At 44.0% G+C, this 21,537-nt stretch overlaps 1 protein-coding gene across 1 annotated transcript in view; it reads left to right on the top strand.

Annotated features, from left to right (window-relative positions):
* Positions 1-21,537, top strand: part of pde8b (phosphodiesterase 8B) — a 208,828-nt gene that overhangs the window by 95,913 nt on the left and 91,378 nt on the right. Inside the window, exon 2 of the mRNA XM_055631505.1 lies at positions 3,510-3,566. Within this exon, the coding sequence (XP_055487480.1) occupies positions 3,510-3,566 (57 nt within the window). The remainder of the gene's footprint in view (positions 1-3,509; positions 3,567-21,537) is intronic.

Genomic DNA, 21,537 nt, shown 5'->3' on the forward strand with positions numbered 1-21,537 from the left:
CCTGTGTGTGAAGTGATATACCTTGGGTGAATTAACAAGGCTGGGCCATGTACGATAAATGGCGGAAGATTAGGGTGGATTGAGGAACAGAGGCATCTTGGTGCGCATGACCCAGGTGCACATCCCCAAAGGTAGATAAGATGGTGAGGATGGCATAGGGGGTACTTTCGTTCATTAACTGAGGTAAAATTAAGATCACAGCTAAAATATGATAAGCTTAAAAAATATTGTATTAGAAACAGAATTTTAAAATATTATTTGGAGGAATAGAATTCTGTTCCTGAAGTAAAAAATCAAGGTTGGTATGCTTATTCATCTGTAACTACAATGAAGAAAGTCACTAAAAACTGTCTTGAAGACTGATTCAATAATGCCTAATGATTTCACATGTGCAACGCTGCTCGGTTGTATAATGGGAACACTGGTTCAAATAGTGCATTTGCAACTGTTGATCCTCCAAAAGGACAGGACAGAATTAGTGCGGGTGTCAGGAGTTATGGGGAGAAGGCAGGAGAATGGGATTGAGAGGGAAAGATAGATCAGCTGTGATTCACCGGTGGAGTAGACTTGATGGGCCAAATGGCCTAATTTTGCTCTTAGAACCTATGAACTTGTGGGTCACAGGCAGTAATTCCAGGTTTTCACTTTTATGGATGGATGCACAAGAAGTTGGATATTAATGATGGATATAATCAGTTTTCCCTGATTATAGCCACAAAATATTGTCAGGAAAAGTGTCTGATGGCATCCACCTGTCTTTGGTATAACAATATATGACCTACTCCTGTTCCTATTTCCTGTGTTCCAATCAATAAATACCAACTGTTCCCTCTTGTCCACTTCTTTACTTCTTTCCCCAAGCCAGGAGATAAGTGTGTATAGTAATGTGTCTTGTAAACCTTTAAGTGAAATTGGTGGCGTTGTTGATATTGACGAGGGCAGTCTTAAACTACAGGAATGGGACCATTGGGCTTATATTCAGTAGAATTTAGAAAGATGAGATTATTGGGGTTCAGTATTGATGTGGATAGAGAACTGGCTGGCAAACAGGAAGCAAAGAGTAGGAGTAAACGGGTCCTTTTCACAATGGCAGGCAATGACTAGTGGTGTACCGCAAGGCTCAGTGCTGGGACCCCAGCTATTTAGTTATATATATTAATGATTTGGACGAGGGAATTGAATGCAACTTCTCCAAGTTTGCATATGACACAAAGATGGGGGGGCAGTGTTAGCTATGAGGAGGATGCTAGGAGGCTGCAAGGTGACTTGGATAGGCTGGGTGAGTGGGTAAATGCATGGCAGATGCAGTATAATGTGGATAAATGTGACGTTATCCACTTTGGTGGCAAAAACAGGAAAGTAGACTATTATCTGAATGGTGGCCGATTAGGAAAAGGGGAGATGCAACGAGACCTGGGTGTCATGGTACACCAGTCATTGAAAGTAGGCATGCAGGTGCAGCAGGCAGTAAAGAAGGCGGATGGTATGTTAGCATTCATAGCAAAAGGATTGGAGTATAGGAGCAGGGAGGTTCTACTGCATTTGTACAGGGTCTTGGTGAGACCACACCTGGAGCATTACGTACAGTTTTGGTCTCCTAATCTGAGGAAGGACATTCTTGCCATAGAGGGAGTACAGAGCAGGTTCACCAGACTGATTCCTGGGATGTCAGGACTTTCATACGAAGAAAGACTGGAAAGACTCGGCTTGTACTCGCTAGAATTTAGAAGATTGAAGGGGAACCTTATAGAAACTTACAAAATTCTTAAGGGGTTGGGCAGGCTAGATGCAGGAAGATTGTTCCCGATGTTGGGGAGGTCCAGAACAAGGGGTCACAGTTTAAGGATAAGGGGGAAATCTTTTAGGACCGAGATGAGAAAAACATTTTTCACACAGAGAGTGGTGAATCTGTGGAATTCTCTACCACAGAAGGTAGTTGAGGCCAGTTCATTGGCTAAATTTAAGAGGGAGTTAGATGTGGCCCTTGTGGCTAAAGGTATCAGGGGGTATGGAGAGAAGGCAGGTACAGGATACTGAGTTGGATGATCAGTCATGATCATATTGAATGGCGGTGCAGGCTGATCATCCACAATCAGTACCCCGTTCCTGCCTTCTCCCCATATCCCCTGACTCTGCTATCTTTAAGAGCCCTATCTAGCTCTCTCTTGAAAGTATTCCTAGCTCTTGTAAACCTTTAAGTGCTGGGAATACAGCATTCAGTCATATCTATTCACTGTGATCTACAACACATATACTGTAGATTAATCCATAACAAGGGCATATCCTTTATATTCCTTGCAAACAGAATGCTACAATACGAGCAGCACGACAAATAAAAATCATTCCTAACAATGGAAGAATGGGTGGGTTTTGGAACCTTAGCACTTTCCATTCATAAACATGTTTGAATTGTTGGCTTGGTTTGGGAACAGCTCTGCCTAAGATCACATGACATGGCAGAGAGTTGTCGATGTACGCCAGTCAATGACAGAGACCAGACTCCATCTACACTTCGCATTGCTTTGAAAAAACAGCTAACAGAGTCAACAACTTCTCCCAATCTGGCCATTCCTTCTTTCCATGCTCCCATACAGCAGATCGCACAGAAGCTTGAAAGCGCGCACAACCTGACTCAGGAACAGCTTCTTCCCCTCTGTTATCAGGCTTCTGCATGGTCCTTCTATAAACTGGGCTACTGTTTGATTCACCACTACTCCATTGTGGACATTGTACTTTGTCTATGGAACTGATGCGCTACAATGCTGAGAACTATATTCTGCACTCAGTATCTTCCCCATTGATCTACCTATTGTACTTGTACATACAGTATATGTGATTTGTTTGGACAGCATGAAAAACAAAGCTTTTCACTGTACACATGACAATAGTAATAATCCTAAACCTAACTTTGTGGAAATTGTTGTTGATGAAATAGCAATCCACAAAGTATAGATTACAATTCCAAATGGCTTACTTTCCACAACAACATGACCACATGGCTTCACCAATTAATTTTCTTTCTTTTTTAAAGATAGGAAGTAAGAGAGATAGAGGGGAAAAAAACCACAAATGTCAGATAAAAAAAAAGAATGGAATGATTTACTAATAAAACATCATTGGAGATAGGTTTGTGGATTATAAAGTATAACCTTTAATCTAATCCTGAGTTCAAGCTTCAGTTAGGTTCCTGTGCTGGACTGATCTACCCCTTCAAATAGTCAATGAATGGAGACCATATTCCGACAAAAAGTTCTTGTTTGTCCATTAAGACAAGTCTAATTCTTTCCAGGTGTAGGGTCTCCGATATTTCCACAATCCACATTTTAATTGTGGGGGTTATAGGGCCTTTCCAAAATATTAGTATTAATCTTTTCCCAGTTATTATACTGTAGTCGAGGAAGTTTCTTTGGTTGGTTGTGAGTGTTAGACTTTGTTCTGATATGCCAAGTATTATTAGTTTTGAAAATTTAGTGAATTTTCTGTTGACGATGTCTTTTTTTCCTTGACAGGTTGCATCAAAGGAAGTACGTTTCGGGCCCATGAGACTGATACAAGATCCTTTTCAGGTGAAAACTTCTCTTAGGTGTTAAACATTTGTACAGTGATATGTCACCCACTCCTCACCAATGGTTCTCATCCCATTGCCCCACCGCTAAAGTATTCCGAGTGCACTAAATTGAGGAGAATGGTCTTCCTAGGTGATTGTGTGATGTGGATGTTGTGTAACTGAAAACCACTTGAAGAAAATAGTTCTGAATAACAGATTGAAGGAGGGTCTACTCCTTGAGCAGCTCAGTGGTGCAGCTGGTAGAGCTGCTGCCTCACAGAGCCAGAGGCCCGGGTTCTATCTGAAATTGGGTGCTGTCTGTGTGGAGTTTGCTTGTTCTTCCTGGGACCGTGTGGGTTTCTTTTGGGTGCATGGGTTTCCTTCCAAACTCATGCGGGTTTTCAGGTTATTTGGCATCTCTAGATTGCCCTTGATATATAGGGAGTGGCTGTGAAAGTGGGGTAATATTGAAGTACTGTGGGTGAATAGACGACTGATGGTCGGTGCAGGCCAACGTGCCAGGTTCCATGCTGTATCTTTAAACTAAACCAATCTTTGTTACTTACAACTTTCACCAATTTCAAGATGCTGGCATATTTGCTATACCAAGCACGTTCTGAACCAGATGCACAGTTTTTGATAAGGATTGAAATGTCAGATAGTGATGTGAACATTATTAGAACTATATGAACTCTGATAGAAGATGATCTTTTAGAGGCATTCTGTCATTTGTCACCATCGCTGTCTCACTGCATGTCATCTAGAGATCAGTCCAGCATTTTGTGTCATCCAGAGAGTTGTGTCGGAAGGAACTGCGGATGAAGGTTTAAACTGAAAATAGACACAAAAAGCTACAGTAACTCGCAAGAGCGGAACTCGCCATCAAAACATGGAGGGGATGGATGACACCATTTTTTGGCGGCCACGCACGCATGCGCACACTCACACACACGCGCGAGGCTTCGGTGTCTCAATCCAGCGCTAAAAGCGGAGATTTTAAAATCAGGATAACAAAAACTTGGGGGGGATGTCCCCACCTCTCAATACATGGGGGGACGTGTCCCCTCTGGCCCCCCCGGGTTTTCCGCCCTTGGTAACTCGCCGGGTCAGGCAGCATCTCTGGAGAAAAGGAATAGGTGACGTTTTGGGTCGAGACCTCTCTTCAAACTGCTCTGCCTGGGTCAGCGGAGCCTGGGGCCAGGGTCAGTGCCACGGGGACGTCCATAGAAGACCCGGCAGCGTTAGTGGAGAGGTGGGTGCGGCGGTCGGTGAGGGCACCGACTTACGGGCGAGGACGGACACGTGGGCGTGAGGATGCCGCTGCCAGGGGAAGGAACAAAAGGAGGAACCGGCGTGGGGGGACTGCCGTGAGGGGGGAGGGGGAACAACAATGGACAATGGAGGACTCAGCTGGGGCGGACCGCTGTGAGAAGGGGGGGGAGGGGATAAAAAGGGAGACCTGGCGCGGATACTTTGTAACTTTGTCAGTGCCCTTTATGTGGCGACCATTGCATACCTTGCGTTTGCAAGCAAAGAATTTCACTGTGACTTGCCGAGTATTCAATCATCCATTTATTCTGACGGGCAATCAAACGCTTTCTCAGCTTGCAAAGCCCACATCCCTTGAATGAATTTTTAAAAGTTCAGAAGTGATTGTCCGGACTAATTCAAGCTATGAAATGGCTGTCTTACCAAAAAAGATTGTGATTTTACAAGAAAGAGGGATGACCTTATTAAAACACACATGACGGGGTAAATGGTGGAATATTTCTATTGATTGGGACAAACTGCAAAACAAGGGGGATTAACATAGAAACATAGAAACATAGAAATTAGGTGCAGGAGTAGGCCATTCGGCCCTTCGAGCCTGCACCGCCATTCAATATGATCATGGCTCATCATCCAACTCAGTATCCCGTACCTGCCTTCTCTCCATACCCTCTGATCCCCTTAGCCATAAGGGCCACATCTAACTCCCTCTTAAATATAGCCAATGAACTGGCTCGACTACCCTCTGTGGCAGAGAGTTCCAGAGATTCACCACTCTCTGTGTGAAAAATGTTCTTCTCATCTCATTAAGGTGGCTGGACACTAGTGAACCTCTGGAATCTCCACTCCTGAGGTTGTGGAGGCCATATCATTTGTTATATTTAAGGTGGAGATGGAGATATCAGTTTAGTTTATTGTTGCATGTACAGTAGTAATCTTTTGTTGCGTGCTAACCAGTCAGCAGAAAGACAATACATGATTACAATCGAGCCATTTGTAGTGGACAGATACATGATAAGGGAATAACATTTAGTGCAAGGTCAAGCGAGCAAAGTCCGATCAAGGATAGTCCAAGGGTCACCAATGAGGTAGATAGTATTTCAGGACTGCTCTCTGGTTATGGTAGGATGATTCAGTTGCCTGATAGCAGATAGGCAGAAACTGTCCCTGAATCTGGAGGTGTGCGTTTTCACACCTTTTACCCGAGGTAGGAGGTTGGAAAAGTGATCTGAGGAGGAATCATAGCACTCAGAATAGTTGCGATCTGGGATGATTAAACATTATTCCACATTAGGTTCAAAACTTTTTCAAGGCTTCCCGATGGGCTACGATGGTGGACTGGGAATGCGTCCGGAGGCCTTTATCGTGGCGCCGTGGTCTCGATGCCTCATGGATCGCCGCGTAGAAGCCCGGGTCGGGGCCCAGCCGGTGCCTCGTGTGTCGGACGGAGGAGCCGGGTCTCGCTGGTCGAAGTCCGGGTCAGCGGAGCGGCCGACAGAGCTCACGGCCGGGGCCCGGGTCGGCAACACAGAGGCGTGACGTGGGGCGTCGACAGCGGTGAAGCCTCGCAAAGATGAAGCCTCGGCGGTGGTGATGCCTCGCAGGTTGATCCGCGGTTGACGGTCGATGAGAGCGCGGTGGACCACTGTGAGGGAGGCAAGGTGGGGGGGAAGGACAATGGACAATAGGGAAGAGTGGGAAAACAAAGGGCAATGGGGAAAGCATCCAGAGAACCTGCCTCCACTGAGGCAGAGAATTCCACCGTGCATGTGACAATAAACTAAACTGATATTGCGATTTTACTGTAAAAAAATCATATTCATATAGAAATGATATATATAACACAAATCAGTGGAAAAATCTTTATATTTAGTTTATTTTATTATTTTTATTTACTGTTCTTAACAGCTATTTTCATTGAGAGAATGACAGGTGGTGGGCCTGATGTGCCCCGCGGGCCATATTTTGGAGACTCCCGCCTTACATGAACTAAACAAAAATGTACAAGATGTACAAAAATTAATTACTTTATTATTGTGATAAGTATAGATCTATTTTTTTTAAATCTAATAACTTTCTAAAGTACCGGCAAAGTCTACCTTCCCAAGTGGTGTATCTTGTTCCGCTCCATGACCTTTGGTCTGCGCCGCCGCTGCTGAAGCTAGCTAACGTGGAGGGAGAGTGAGGCAGCGTCAATTGATGCTCGCTCTTCCTCCACTGGGCTCAAGACACGCCCCCTTGTGAGGCAGACGTGATCGCTGCCTCCCCTGGAGCTTTTTCAATGCAGTTCTATGTGAGACCAGCGAGTACAAATTTAATATCTCTACATGTGAAATACGTTACCTGGACTATGGAAGGTAAGGACATGTAATGAAGGGGTTTACACACATTACTTTGGTGACATACATAGATATAGTAACAAGCACACGCTTATATCACGCGCTCCATGCAGTTTCTAAGTTGTTGCTCAATCAGAGGGGAGGCTCAGCTCGTCGCTGCCTCACCTCTCATCTTTCCATGTACAGGTATTGCAGCGGTGTTGCGAAAATGTTTAAATATTTACTATAAAAAATGATTAGATTCATATAGAAATTACATTTATAACACAGATCAGTGGGAAAATCTTTATATCTATTTTATTTTATTATTATTTTTCTTTACTTTCCTTAACAGCTATTTTCATTGGGAGTATGACAGGTGAGGCTCTGCCTCCCCTTGCCTCCCTGACTGTACATCCCTGCTACGCTGCACTCCCTCAATAGCAAGAATGTCCTTCCTCAAATTAGGGAAATTAAACTGCACACAATACTCCAGGTGTGGTCTCACTAGGGCCCTATACAACTGCAGAAGGACTTCTTTGCTCAATACTCAACTCCTCTTGTTATGAAGGCCAACATGCCATTTGCTTTCTTCACTGCCTGCTGTACCTGCATGCTTACTTAAATTGCCTGATGAACAAGGACCCCCAGATGCCATTGTACTTCCCTTTTTCCCAACTTGATGCCATTTAGATAATAATCTTCCTTCCTGTTTTTGCTACCAAAGTGGATAACCTCACATATATCCACATTAAACTGCATTTGCCATGCACCTGCCCACTCATCCAACCTGTCCAAGTCACCCTGCATTCTCATTGCATCCTCCTCACGGTTCACACTGCCACCCAGCTTTGTGTCATCTGTAAATTTGCTAATGTTACTTTGAATCCCTTCATCTAAATCATTGATGTATATTGTAAATAGCAGCGGTCCCAGCACCGAGCCTTGGGGTACCCCACTAGTCACTGCCTGCCATTCTGAAAGGGGCCCGTTAATCCCTGCTCTTTGTTTCCTGTCTGCCAACCAATTTTCTATCCATGTCAGCACTCTACCCCCCAATACCAAGTGCGCTAATTTTGCCCACTAATCTCCTATGTGGGACCTTATCAAATGCTTTCTGAAAGTCCAGGTACACTACATCCACTGGCTCTCCCTTGTCCATTTTTCTAGTTACATCTTCAAAAAATTCCAGAAGATTAATTAAGCATGATTTCCTCTTCGTAAATCCATGCTGACTCGAACCGATCCTGTTACTGCTATCCAAATGTGCGGCTATTTCATCTGCTATAATTGACTCCAGCATCTTCCCCACCACCGATGTCAGGCGAACTGGTCTATAATTCCGTGGCTGACAAGGGAAGTTAGGGATGGAATAAAACAAAAACATAGCAAAGAGTAGCGGGAAGCCAGAGGATTGGGAAACTTTCAAAGGACAACAGAAGGTAACAAAACGGGCAATACAGGGTGAAAAAAAGAAGTACAAGGGTAAGCTGGCCAAGAATATAAAGAAGGATAGTAAAAGCTTCTTTAGGTATGTTAAGAGAAAAAGATTAGTAAAGACAAATGTGGAAACAGGTAAAATTATTGTGGGGAACTAGGACATGGCAGAAGAGTTCAACAGGTACTTTAGTTCTGTCTTCACTAAGGAAGACACAAACAATCTCCTAGTCCTGGAGGACAGCAGATCTAGGGAGGTAGATGAACTGAAAAAAATTTGCATTAGGTGACAAATAGCATTGGGCAGACTGATGGGACTGAAGGCTGATAAATCCCCAGAGCCTGGTAGTCTGCATCCCAGGGTACTCAAGGAGGTGGCTCTAGAAATCGTGGATGCATTGGTGATCATTTTCCAATGTTCAATAGATTCTGAATCAGTTCCTGTGGATTGGGGGGATACCTAATATTATCCCACTTTTCAAGAAAGGAGATAGAGAGAAAACGGGGAATCAAAAGACCAGGTAGCCTGACATCGGTGGTGGGGAAGATGCTGGAGTCAATTATTTAAAAAGTAATAACAGTGCATTGGATAGCAATAAAAGGATTAGTCCAAGTCAGCATGGATTTATGAAGGGGAATTCCTGCTTGAATAATCTTTTGAGGATGTGACAAGTAAATTGGATGAAGGAGAGCCAGTGGATGTAGTGTATCTGGACTTTCAGAAAGCCTTTGATAAGGTCCCACACAGGAGATTAGTGGGCAAAATTAGAGTGCATGGTATTAGGGGTGGGGTATTGACATGGATAGAGAATTGGTTGGCAGACAGGAAGCAAAAAAGTATGAATAAATGGGTCCTTGTCAGAATGGCAGGCAATGGTGAGTGGAGTGCCGCACGGCTCGGTGCTGGGACCGCAACTATTTACAATATATATACATGATTTCGTTGATGGGATAAAAAGTAACACTGGCAAATTTGCGGATGACACAAAGCTGGGTGGCAGCATGAACTGGAAAGACGATGATAGGAGGTTGCAGGGTGACTTGGACAGGTTGAGTGGGTGGCAGATGCTTGGCAGATGCAGTATAATATAGATAAATGTGGAGTTATCCACTTTGGCGTCAAGAACAAGGAGGTGGAATATTATCTCAATGGTGTCAGATTAGGGTGTCCTTGTACACAAGTCACTGAAAGTAAACATGCAGATACAGCAGGCAGTGAAGAAAGCTGGCTTTCATATCAAGAGGATTTGAGTATAGGAGTAGAGAGGTTCTTCTGCAGTTGTATAGGGCCCCGGAGTATTGTGTGCAGTTTTGGTCTCCTAATTTGAGGAAGGACATCCTTGCTATTGAGGCAGTGCAGCGTAGGTTCACAAAGTTCACGAGGTTAATCCCCGGAATGACGGGACTGTCATATGAGGAAAGATTGGAAAGACTGGGCTCGTATTCACTGGAATTTAGAAGGATGAAGGGGAATCTTATAGAAACATATACAATTATAAAATAACTAACAAGCTAGACGCAGGAAAAATGTTCCTAATGTTGGGGGAGTCTAGAACCAGGGGGCACAGACCAAGAATAAATGGGAGGCCATTTAAAACTAAGATGAGAAAAAACGTTTTCACCCATAGTTGTGAATTTGTGGAATTCTCTGCCACAGAAGGCAGTGGAGGCCAATTCACTGGATGGATTTAAGAGAGAGTCAGATAGAGCTCTAAGGGCTAGCGGAATCAAGGGATATAGGGAGAAACCTAGCACAGGTTATTGATTGGGGACGATCAGCCATGATCACAATGAATGGTGGTGCTGGCTTAAAGGGCCGATTGGCCTCCTCCTGCACATATTTTCTATGTTTCTATGTTCAACAACTGCATTGCACCAATTAGCAGAGCAAACAGAATGCAAACTCTTTAAGCAATGAGCCGTGAATGTCAAGGGAAATTGTAATGAAACATTACAGGACTTTGACCCGTCTATATCTTAAGGATCACGTTCTGTGTTAGTCGTCACGGCAAGCAGGGAAACATTTCAGGAATTGGAAGCATTTCGGGGAACAACTGCAAGACTGATCCCTGGTGTGGCTGGAAAGTATGAGGGAAGATTTTGAAATGAAGTGACAGAGAGATTAACTTATAGGGGAATGTAGCACGGTGGATGGTACAGGGAAAGTATATCCATGGCAACAAAATGGGAAAACTAAAACAAGCGAGGGGTAGATGAGTTCACTACTTAAAGGCATATTTTCAAATGGACTAAAATTAGATCAAAGACATTTCTGATATTTACCTTGTGATCTTTTGATATTTACATAACTGTTTTTGGAGAACCTTGTGAGTACCCTGTAAAGTTTTTTTATTACAGTTCCATGTGTAATTGATGAAAATGCCAAGGACAGATCTGATAGAAATTAGTCACTATTATTGTCCTCTCTATCCTTGATTTGTTATTTCTGACATTGATATAAAACTTATCTTTGCAAATATTCCTGACTTCAAATAGTCAAAGTCAAAATAGCCTTTATTGTCATTCAGACCTTTCGGATTGACAACTCAGCCCTGGGTTTAGTAAGTCAAGTCAAGTCAAGTCAAGTCAAGTTTATTTGTCACATACACATACGAGATGTGCAGTGAAATGAAAGTGGCAATGCTCGTGGAACAACAAAACAACCAAACAAATTATAAACACAATCATAACACACATATTATTTTACATAATAAATAATAGAAGGAAAAACATAAGCATGGGGATCCAGCCACTGTTATGTTTTGTAGATGGCAAATGTACAAGCTTATCATGAATTATTGATAGTCAGTGCTTTTAAAAAAAAAAAAAGTACAGTATATTAAGCTCAAATATTAGGGTTTGACAGATGAGTTCCAACTCAACACTTTGTGGAATTTACAGATATGTGGAGAGAACAGGACATCCTTTTATACTGTTTCTGTGATTATTTGCAAGCATTGCATTTCAAATGTTGTTATTGACAATCCTTGATAAAGTTTCCGAGGTCCGTGCAGCTGGACACCAAGGTTGAAGGGAATAAGGGCTGGAAGTTGTGAGAGGTGAAAAAATGAGCTATTTAGACAATACACCCGCCAGTGATAGCATTGCCGCACTTAACTCTGAAATGGGGAAACATCTTTGCTTCACTGGCCATCTTTAAAAGGCTTTGTGTTTTTTTGCCATTGATTTCAGTTCTCATTTACCGCAATGAATATCTTTGCAGATAATATCTCATGGCATGTCATGAGACTAGAAATTCTGCCTTAATTTAATGCCACAGATGTCATTCAAAACCTTTGAGAAGAGCATCAGATAAGGAGAGAACAGGGCTGGATTTTTCAGGACAGCAGCTGCAAGAAGTGGCGGTGGAAGGAGCCGATGGCAACACAGTGTAGCAAAGTGTGGAGTCATGCATCTTGGTAGTGGGAGTAAAGGCATAGACTATTTTCTAAATGGTGAGAGAATCCAGAAATCAGAGGTGCAAATCGAAAGTCCAAAGGGACTTGGGAGTGCTGGTGCAGGATTTCCAAAAAGTCAATCTGCAAGTCAAATTGCTGGTAAAGAAGGCAACCGCAATGCTATCATTTATTTCAAGAGGGCTAGAATACAAAAACAGGGATGTAATGCTGAGGCTCCATAAGGCTCCATAAGACTAAGGAGTATTGAGAACAATTTTGAACACCATATCTGAGGAAGGATGCGCTGGCCTTGGAGAGGGTCCAGAGGAGGTTTTCAAGAATGATCCCGGGAATGAGTGGGTTAACATATGACGCCACTGGGGCCTGTACTCACTGGAGTTTAGGAGAATGAGGGGGGGACCTCATTGAAACATACCAAATGGTGAAAGGCTTGGATAGAGTGGATGTGGAGAGGATGTTCATCGTGGCTTGGTTCGGCAACTTGAGCGCCCAGGAGTGGAAAAAACTACAAAACGTAGTAAACGCTGCCCAGTCCATCATCGGCTCTGACCTCCCTACCATCGAGGAGATCTATCGCAGTCGCTGACTCAAAAAGGCTGGCTGCATCATCAAGGACCCACACCATCCTGGCCACACACTCATCTCCCTGCTACCTTCAGGTAGAAGGTACATGAGCCTGAAGACTGCAACGTCCAGGTTCAGAAATAGCCACTCCAGAGGTTTTAATTCGGATTTCCTAAGTGGGACAGGGGCATTACATTGAATGTAGATAGTTAAAACTGCTGGATGAATTCAGCGGGTCAGGCAGCATCTGTGGAGGTAGATGGATGGTCAATATTTAGGGTTTAGGGTTTAGACCCTGCATCAGGGCTGGCCCGTTGAGTTCCTCCGCAGTTTGTATTTTGCTCCAGATTCTACCATCTGAAGCCTTGTGTGTCTTCTGATTAAAACTTTGTTGTCAGAATAAATAAACAATGTTTCTACTTTGAAAAAAAAATAAATAGCCACTTCCCCACAGCCATCAGGGTATTAAACTCAAATGAAACAAAACTCTGAACATTAATAGACCATTATCTGTTTATTTGCAACGTATCTGTTTATTTATTCATGTGTGTATATATTTATATAATGGTATATGGACACACTGATCTGTTCTGTAATCATACCTACTGTATTCTGTTGTGCTGAAGCAAAGTAAGAATTTCATTGTCCTATCTGGGACACATGACAATAAACTCTCTTGAATCTTGAATCTTGACTTCTAGAGGTCATAGCCTCAGAATTAAAGGATGCTCCTTTAGGAAGGAGATGGTGAATCTGTGGAATTCTTTGCCACAGAAGGCTGTGGTGGCCGTCAATGGATATATTTAAGGCTAAGATAGATAGATTTGTTGTTAGTATGGGTGTCAGGGGTTATAGGGAGAAGGCAGGAGAATGGGGTTAGGAGGGAGAGATAGATCAGCCATGATTGAATGGCGGACTTAATGGGCCGAATGGCCTGATTCTGCTCCGATCACTTATGATCTTATGACACTCATTGAAACTTACCAATTGTGAAAGGCCTGGATAGAGTGGATGTGGAGAGGATGTTTCCACTAGTGGGAAAATCTGGGACTAGAGGTCATAGCCTCAGAATTAAAGGACATTCCCTTAAGAAGGAGACAAGGAAGAATTTATTTAGTCAGAGGGTGGTGAATATGTGGAATTCGTTGCCGCAGAAGGCTGTGGAGGCCAGGTCAATGGATATTTTTAAGTCAGGGATAGATGGATTCTTGATTAGTACGGATGCCAGGGGTTATTGGGAGAAAGGAGAATGGAGTTAGGAGGGAGAGGATAGATCAGCTATGATTGAATGGCAGAGTAGGCTTGATGGGCCGAATGGCCAAATTCTGCTCCTATCACTTATGACCTTATGAGACACTAATCCTATTTCTATTCTCTTCATAATTCACTCAATTTCTTCCAGATTATACCCCTAAATTAGACTTACATTGGCCAAGTAACCTAGCAACTGGATCATCTTTGGAAAGGGGTGTAGGCCACACTACCCCTTAAGCCTGCCCTGCCTTTCACTATGATCTTATGATCCTACACAAACTAGGAACAATGTACTCTTAATTCTACTCCTATCACTTATGATCTTATGATCTAATTATCATGGGCTAATTGATGCTGGCTTCAACTTTCCTATTGTCACTTGCTCCCCATAAACCTCAATTCCTTGATTGTTTAAATATTTATCTATCTTTACCTTAAATATATTTAGTTTAGTTTTTAGTTTAGACGTACTGCGCAGAACCAGGCTCTTTGGCCCACTGAGTCCATGCCGACCAGTGATCCCCATACACTAACACTATCCTACACACTAGGGACAATTTACAATGTTACCAATGCCAATGAACCAACAAACCTGTACGTCTTTGGAGTGTGGGAGGAAACCGGAGAAAACCCACGCAGGTCACGGGGAGAGTGGACAAACTCCGTACAGACGGCACCCGTAGTCAGGGTTGAACCCGGGTCTCTGGCACTGTAAGGCTGCTACTCTACCGCTGCGCCACCGTGCCTCCCATAATACCTCAGATTCAGATTCAATTTAATTGTCATTGTCAGTGTACAGTACAGAGACAACGAAATGCATTTAGCATCTCCCTTGAAGAGCGACATAGCAAACGATTTGAATTAAAAAAAATAATAAGTGTCCGGGGGGGGGGTGTGTGGTGATTGGCAGTCACCGAGGTACGTTGTTGAGTAGAGTGACAGCCGCCGGAAAGAAGCTGTTCCTCGACCTGCTGGTTCGGCAACGGAGAGACCTGTAGCACCTCCCGGATGGTAGGAGGGTAAACAGTCCATGGTTGGGGTGAGAGCAGTCCTTGGCGATGCTGAGCGCCCTCCGCAGACAGCGCTTGCTTTGGACAGACTCAATGGAAGGGAGCGTGGAACCGGTGATGCGTTGGGCAATTTTCACCACCCTCTGCAATGCCTTCCGGTCGGAGACAGAGCAGTTGCCATACCATACTGTGATGCAGTTGGTAAGGATGCTCTCGATGGTGCATCCATATCACGGAATATCTAGTGATATGACCTCCAACACCCTCAGGGATAGGGAACTCCAGAGATTCGCTGCCGTTCTGAGAGTAGAAATGTCTATGCTCTTCAATGCCTGGTCCTATGTTTTGTAGCCTGAATCGTGACTCTCCCACTAGTGGAAGGAACTGGAGCACCCAGAGGAAATCCACTCACAGGGAGAACAATGTGCAAAGAAGGGTTCCGTACCGAAACGTTCTCCAGAGATGCTGCCTGACCCACTGAGCTACCCCAGCACTTGGTGTCCACCTTTAGCATTCAGACAGCACTGGAGGTCAGGATTTCACCTGGATGGCCAGAGTTGTGAAGAGACAGGCTCCTTGAGATGTGTCACAATGTCACCCTCGTTATAAAATTCCTCAGCTTGACCGCATCTTTGCTGCAAACTTTGCTCCAGCGAGTGGAATGTTATTGTGGTTAAATGAATGAAAGTTATCTCAGAAAACATTGCAAAATTGGGCACGTTGCCTTGCTGGAATAGAAGACCTCGTGTCTACTTGTTTGTTCGAAGCATCTGACTATAAAGCCAAAAGCACTTCAATTTGACTAATCTCAGTAAAAATCGGGTTTGATCTCGGGTGGTCATATTCCAGTTACAGTAACTGAATAACACAGAACGTGGAATAGTTTAGGACAGGAACAGACACTTTGGCCCACAATGTGTCGACTACGATGCCAAGTTAAACCAATTGTCTCTGCCTGAACGTGATCCATATCTTCCCCATTCCCTACATATCCATGTGTCTATGTAAAATCCTCTTAAATGTTTAGTTGAGTTCAGTTTATTATCATGCGTACCATGGTACAATGAAAAGATTTTGTTGGGTGCTATCCAGTCAAAGTGTAAAGACTACATTGTATCAGTGAAGGGCCTGTATCACTTACGCTACTTTTTTGGTGGTTGCCGGCACCCGTCATAGGTCACCGAAAATGTTCAATATGTTGAAAATTCAGCGGTGAAAGAATACGTGATTCCGTTCCATTCTGTTTGTAGTTTGTTTGGTTGTTTGTTTGGTTTTTTTGCACAAAGTCCGCGAGCATTGCCACTTTTCATTTCACTGCACATCTCGTAAGTGTATGTGACGAATAAACTTGACTTGACTTGAACAGAAAGACACTACGACTCTTTGGGTGACTAGGAGACTACTCACGACCATACAGGCGACACCCTGGCGACTTGTGGTGAGTAGTCGCCCAAAGAGTCGTACCTTGTTCTGGTAGCCACTAGATTTTCAACAAAGTCGCCTAAGTGGGACAGGCCCTTAATTAAGGGCAGATTAGTTTTCCCAGTCACACAATTGAGTCTAACTTAGAAACATAGAAACATAGAAATTAGGTGCAGGAGTAGGCCATTCGGCCCTTCGAGCCTGCACCGCCATTCAATATGCTCATGGCTGATCATCCAACTCAGTATCCCGTACCTGCCTTCTCTCCCTACCCTCTGGTCCCTTTAGCCACAAGGGCCACATCTAACTCCCTCTTAAATATAGCCAATGAACTGGCCTCAACTACCCTCTGTGGCAGAGAGTTCCACAGATTCACCACTCTCTGTGTGAAAAAAGTTCTTCTCATCTCGGTTTTAAAGGATTTCCCCCTTATCCTTAAGCTGTGACCCCTTGTCCTGGAACAACCCCTAATTTTACTTCTGCCTAAGAATTAAGAGCCAATTAATTTAATTCAAATGCCTCATTCAAGGGTGGGCTGTCTTCTAAGACAGGTTTGGATCAAAAAATTTGACCCGAGCTCGTGAGGCTATACACCCCCCCCCTAAATCTTCTGCAAGATCAGCAAGATGCACATAGTTTAGTTGAGTTGAGTTTTTTTTTAATTCTTTATTTTGAACAGAATAAAAGAATACAAAGCAAGTGTGAAACAGCATACAAAAAGCAAAACAAGAATATTTATAAAGTGTCATAAACAATATCTATAAATAAATGAAATCGTATGTGTCCGAAAAGGAGCAGGAAGAAGCCAAAGCTTTATTAATTCCCACCCTTTATTCAACTGCTTATAATTATCTTATACAAATTTAGCAGCTATATGTACACCATATGTACACCAGCAGCTATATATGCACCAAATTATTTACATTTACACACTAATCAAATATTTACAAAGCCATACAAAAAAAGAGAGAAAAAACCCTCATATACTATACAGTATCTCTTAGTCATATATACAACCCATCGCCCTATAATCACCCTTCCCAATACAATTGAGTTTATTGTCACGTGTACCGAGGTACAGTGAAAAGCTTTTGTTGCATGCTAACCAGTCAGCAGAAAGACAATATGATTACAATCGAGCCATCCACAGTGTACAGATACATGAATAACGTTTAGTGCAAAATAACGTCCAGTTACGTCTGATTAAAGATAGTCCATGGGTCTCCAATGAGGTAGATAGTAGGCAATATCATATCTGCCTCCACCATCACCCCTGGCAGCTCATTCCAGGCACCCACCACTTAGAACAGAGACCTCTACCATTAAACTTCCGAGTAGAAACAAGCAACTGCAGATGTTGATTTACAAAATGGCACAAAGTGTTGGAGTATCTTAGCTCAAGTTACATCTGTGGAGAACATGGATAGGTGATCTTTGGGTCTGGACCCTTCTTCACTCTTCACATCCATGCTTGCTCTTCAGGAGCCTTGTCCTGTTCAAAGTACAAGCATTTCATTGTTCCGTTTCAGGACAAATGACAATAAAAACACTCTTAACTCTTGATGTGGCCAGGATGCTTTCCAAAGGGATTTGTTTTGTGGAACCAACCAGGGAACTGGTTTGAAACAGAAAATAGGTGCAGGAGTAGGCCATTTGGCCCTTCGAGCCAGCGCCATTCTATTTGATCATGGCTGATCATCCAAAATGAGTACCCCTGCTTTCTCCCCATATCTCTTGATTCTGTTGGCCCTAAGAGATAAATCTAACTGTCTCTTGAAAACATCCAGTGAATTGGCCTCCACTGCCTTCAGTGGCAGAGAATTCCACAGATTCACAGCTCTCTGGGTGAAGAAGAGTCCTGAATCCTGAATTCATCTCAGTCCTGAATGGCCTACCCCTTATTCTTTAACTGTGGATCAGGTCAATAGACAATAGGTGCAGGAGTAGGCCATTCGGCCCTTCGAGCCAGCACCGCCATTCAATGTGATCATGGCTGATCATCCACAATCAGTACCCTGTTCCTGCCTTCTCCCCATATCCCCTGACTCTGTTATTTTTAAGAGCCCTATCTAGCTCTCTTTTAAAAGCATCCAGAGAACCTGCCTCCACCGCCCTCTGAGGCAGAGAATTCCACAGGCTCACCACTCTCTGTGAGAAAAAGTGTTTCCTCATCTCCGTTCTAAATGGCTTACTCCTTATTCTTAAACTGTGGCCCCTGGTTCTGGACTCCCCCAACATCGGGAACACGTTTCCTGCCTCTAGCATGTCCAAACCCTTAACAATCTTATATGTTTCAATGAGATCCCCTCTCATCCTTCTAAACTCCAGAGTGTCCAAGTCATCCTGACAGGATCGATTATCATCTCACAGTAATGGATTCTCCAAGGAAGCGTGATTATAACATGATAGAATTCCATATCTATTTTGGCCACGGAAACCCAGATGAAGCTAGTGACTTTATTAAAGGCTGCACCATATAAAAGCAGAGCTGGCTGAAGTGGATAGCGGAGCTAGCTTATAGGGTAAGATGGTCGATAAGCAGAGGCAGATATTTAAAAAGAAATGTCATAACCCTGAACAAAGATAGGTCTGATTGGGAAATAAAGACTGTAAAGTGATGAATGATCCCTTTATGTCTCACTGAGGAAGTTAAGGATGTTATCGAATTTGAAAGGAAGCGCATAATGTTGCATAAATTAGTGGTAGGCCAGGGAACCTGGAAAGATTTAGCAACAAGCAAAGCCTGACTAAAAGGATAATGAAGAGGGAGGAAACAGATTACGAGAGTAAACCGGAGAGAAATGTGAAAATGGGAGCTTCACCGAGTATATGTAAAAGGTAAGATAATAGCTAAAGATTTGGGTGGGGTGGCAAAGTGCTAAAATAGAGAATGCACAGAGACTGTAAAGAAATACTTGTACAGAATAAACAGGTTGGGCCGAAGGGCCTGTTTTTATTCCCTGATGTTCTATGTTGGGTGGGAGGTAATAGTGGGAAAATAAGGAAAGTGGAGTGACTGTAAAGAAATATTTGTACGCGATAAACATGATGGGCCAAAGGACCTGTTCCTGTTCCCCTGTCCCACTTAGGAAACCTGAATGGAAACCTCTGGATACTTTGCGCCCCACCCAAGGTTTCCGTGCGGTTCCCGGAGGTTGCAGGTGGTTGCCAGAGGTTGCAGGTAGTGGAAGCAGGTAGGGAGACTGACCAAAACCTCCGGGAACCGCAACGGAAACCTTGGGTGGGATGCAAAGTCTCCAGAGGGTTCCGTTCAGGTTTCCTAAGTGGGACAGGGGCATAGGAACTTCAGTTGCTGGTTCACAACGAAGGCAGACACAAAATGCTGGAGTAACTCAGCGGGACAGGCCGCATCTCTGGAGAGAAGGAACAGGTGATGTTACTGGGTCGTGACCCTTCTTCAGTCTGAAGAAGGGTCTCAACCTGAAACGTCACCTATTCCTTCCCTCCAGAGTTGCTCCCTGTCCCGCTGAGTTACTCCAGCTTTTTCTGCCTATCTTCAGAAGCTCTAACGTTCCATGTTCTAAAGCGTTTTACGAAAACAATGAACAAACATTCACCATTTCTGTTCTGCAGTCTCCAGATAGCTACAGAGATGGCAGTGAGGGCTGGTCTGAAGTATTGATTCAGCAGCCACACTAAGGAAAGCTTGAGAGTAGGCTGTTGCCACAGTAACTCGTGTTGGTATGTGGCAGCCCACTGTGTGTGTAAGTGATGACGAAGGCACCATATCCATGGGCCTGTGCCAGTGAGTGCACCTCTAATGGCGGCATGCGGAATTTCACGAGGGTACACTACAGTTCTGCAGGCTGGGGAAGATGAAAGACTGTTGACATTTCACACGATCGTACAAATATCCCATCTTCCTCCCTTTTTTCTTGGGCATTCAAACTGAAGAAATCATCTGTGGATTTTGGACTCCACCGAGTTAAAACAGAATTTTTGGTTTGAAATCCACACTTCAAAAGAGATCAGAGCCAATTATTTTGATCGCACTTTAGAATGGAATGTGTAAGGTTGTAGATTTACGTTGCCCGAATTTGCACCACAGTCATGCTTGCTGATGGATTGCTTTCCTGCATCCCTCCCCCCCCTCCCCCCCTTCCATCCCTCCCCCCCTTCCCCCTTCCCCTTCGCCACCCCCCTGTACGGAGTTTCTACGATCTCCCAGTGACCGCGTGTGGGTTTTCTCCGAGATCTTCAGTTTCCTCCCACACTCCAAAGACGTGCAGGTTTGTAGGTTAATTGGCTTAGTCTATGTGTAAATTGTCCCTAGTGTGTGGAGGATAGTGTTACTGAGTGGGGATCGCTGGTCGGTACGGACTCAGTAGGCCAAAGGGCGTGTTTCCGCGCTGTATCTCTAAAAAAAATCTAAACTAAAACAAAACTGAACCGAACTACACGTCTTTGAGATATCAGAGGAAACCCGTTCGGGTTGCAGGGAAAACGTGCAAACTCCACGCAGGCAGCAGCCAAGGCCAGAATCCGACCCTGGTCCCTGGCACTGTGAGGCAGCAGCTCCACCAGCTGTAACCATGAGGGTGTGATGGCACAAATAATATTCCTTCTTACTTTATGTTATGCTTCTGATGCACTTACTTCACAAATCTATCTTTTCTTAATTGATAGCATAACGCCCATTCAGATTAAACATAGAGATTGTGACGTAAGTATGAAAGGGTCCGGATCCCATTAAATCCTTTAGTGATCATATTGATGATGGCAGGACACAAGCACCTGCAGTCCTGCTGTAAAGCACTGAAGCTGTTGTTGTGGAAAGATACCATCTAATATTGTTCTTCACAATTTTCAAAAGTAACTGTTTGGTACACTTCAGACTCTTTAGTTTAGTCTAGAGATACAGTGCAGAAACAGGCCCCTCAGCCCACCGAGTCCTCACCGACCAGCGACCCCCCCCCCCCCCCCCCCCCCCCCCCCCCCCCCCCCCCCCCCCCCCCCCCGACACTAACACCATCCTACACACTAGGGACAATTTACAATTTTACCAAAGCCAAAAGTGAACTGTTTTAAATATCTGGGAGTCCACATCTCCGAGGATATGACATGGGCATCACACGCCTCAGCACTCGTGAGTAAGGCAAGGCAGCGCCTTTACCACCTCAGGCAATTGAGGAAATCCAGAGTGTCTCCGAAGATCCTCCAGTGCTTCTACGCAGCGGCGGTGGAAAGCATCTTGTCCGGGAACATTACCATCTGGTTTGGGAATTACTCTGCCAAGGACAAGAAGGCTCTGCAGAGAATAATGCGTTCGGCCGAAC

This window comes from Leucoraja erinacea, chromosome 3 (genome assembly GCF_028641065.1).
Source record: "Leucoraja erinacea ecotype New England chromosome 3, Leri_hhj_1, whole genome shotgun sequence".
Taxonomy (NCBI): Eukaryota; Metazoa; Chordata; class Chondrichthyes; order Rajiformes; family Rajidae; genus Leucoraja; species Leucoraja erinaceus.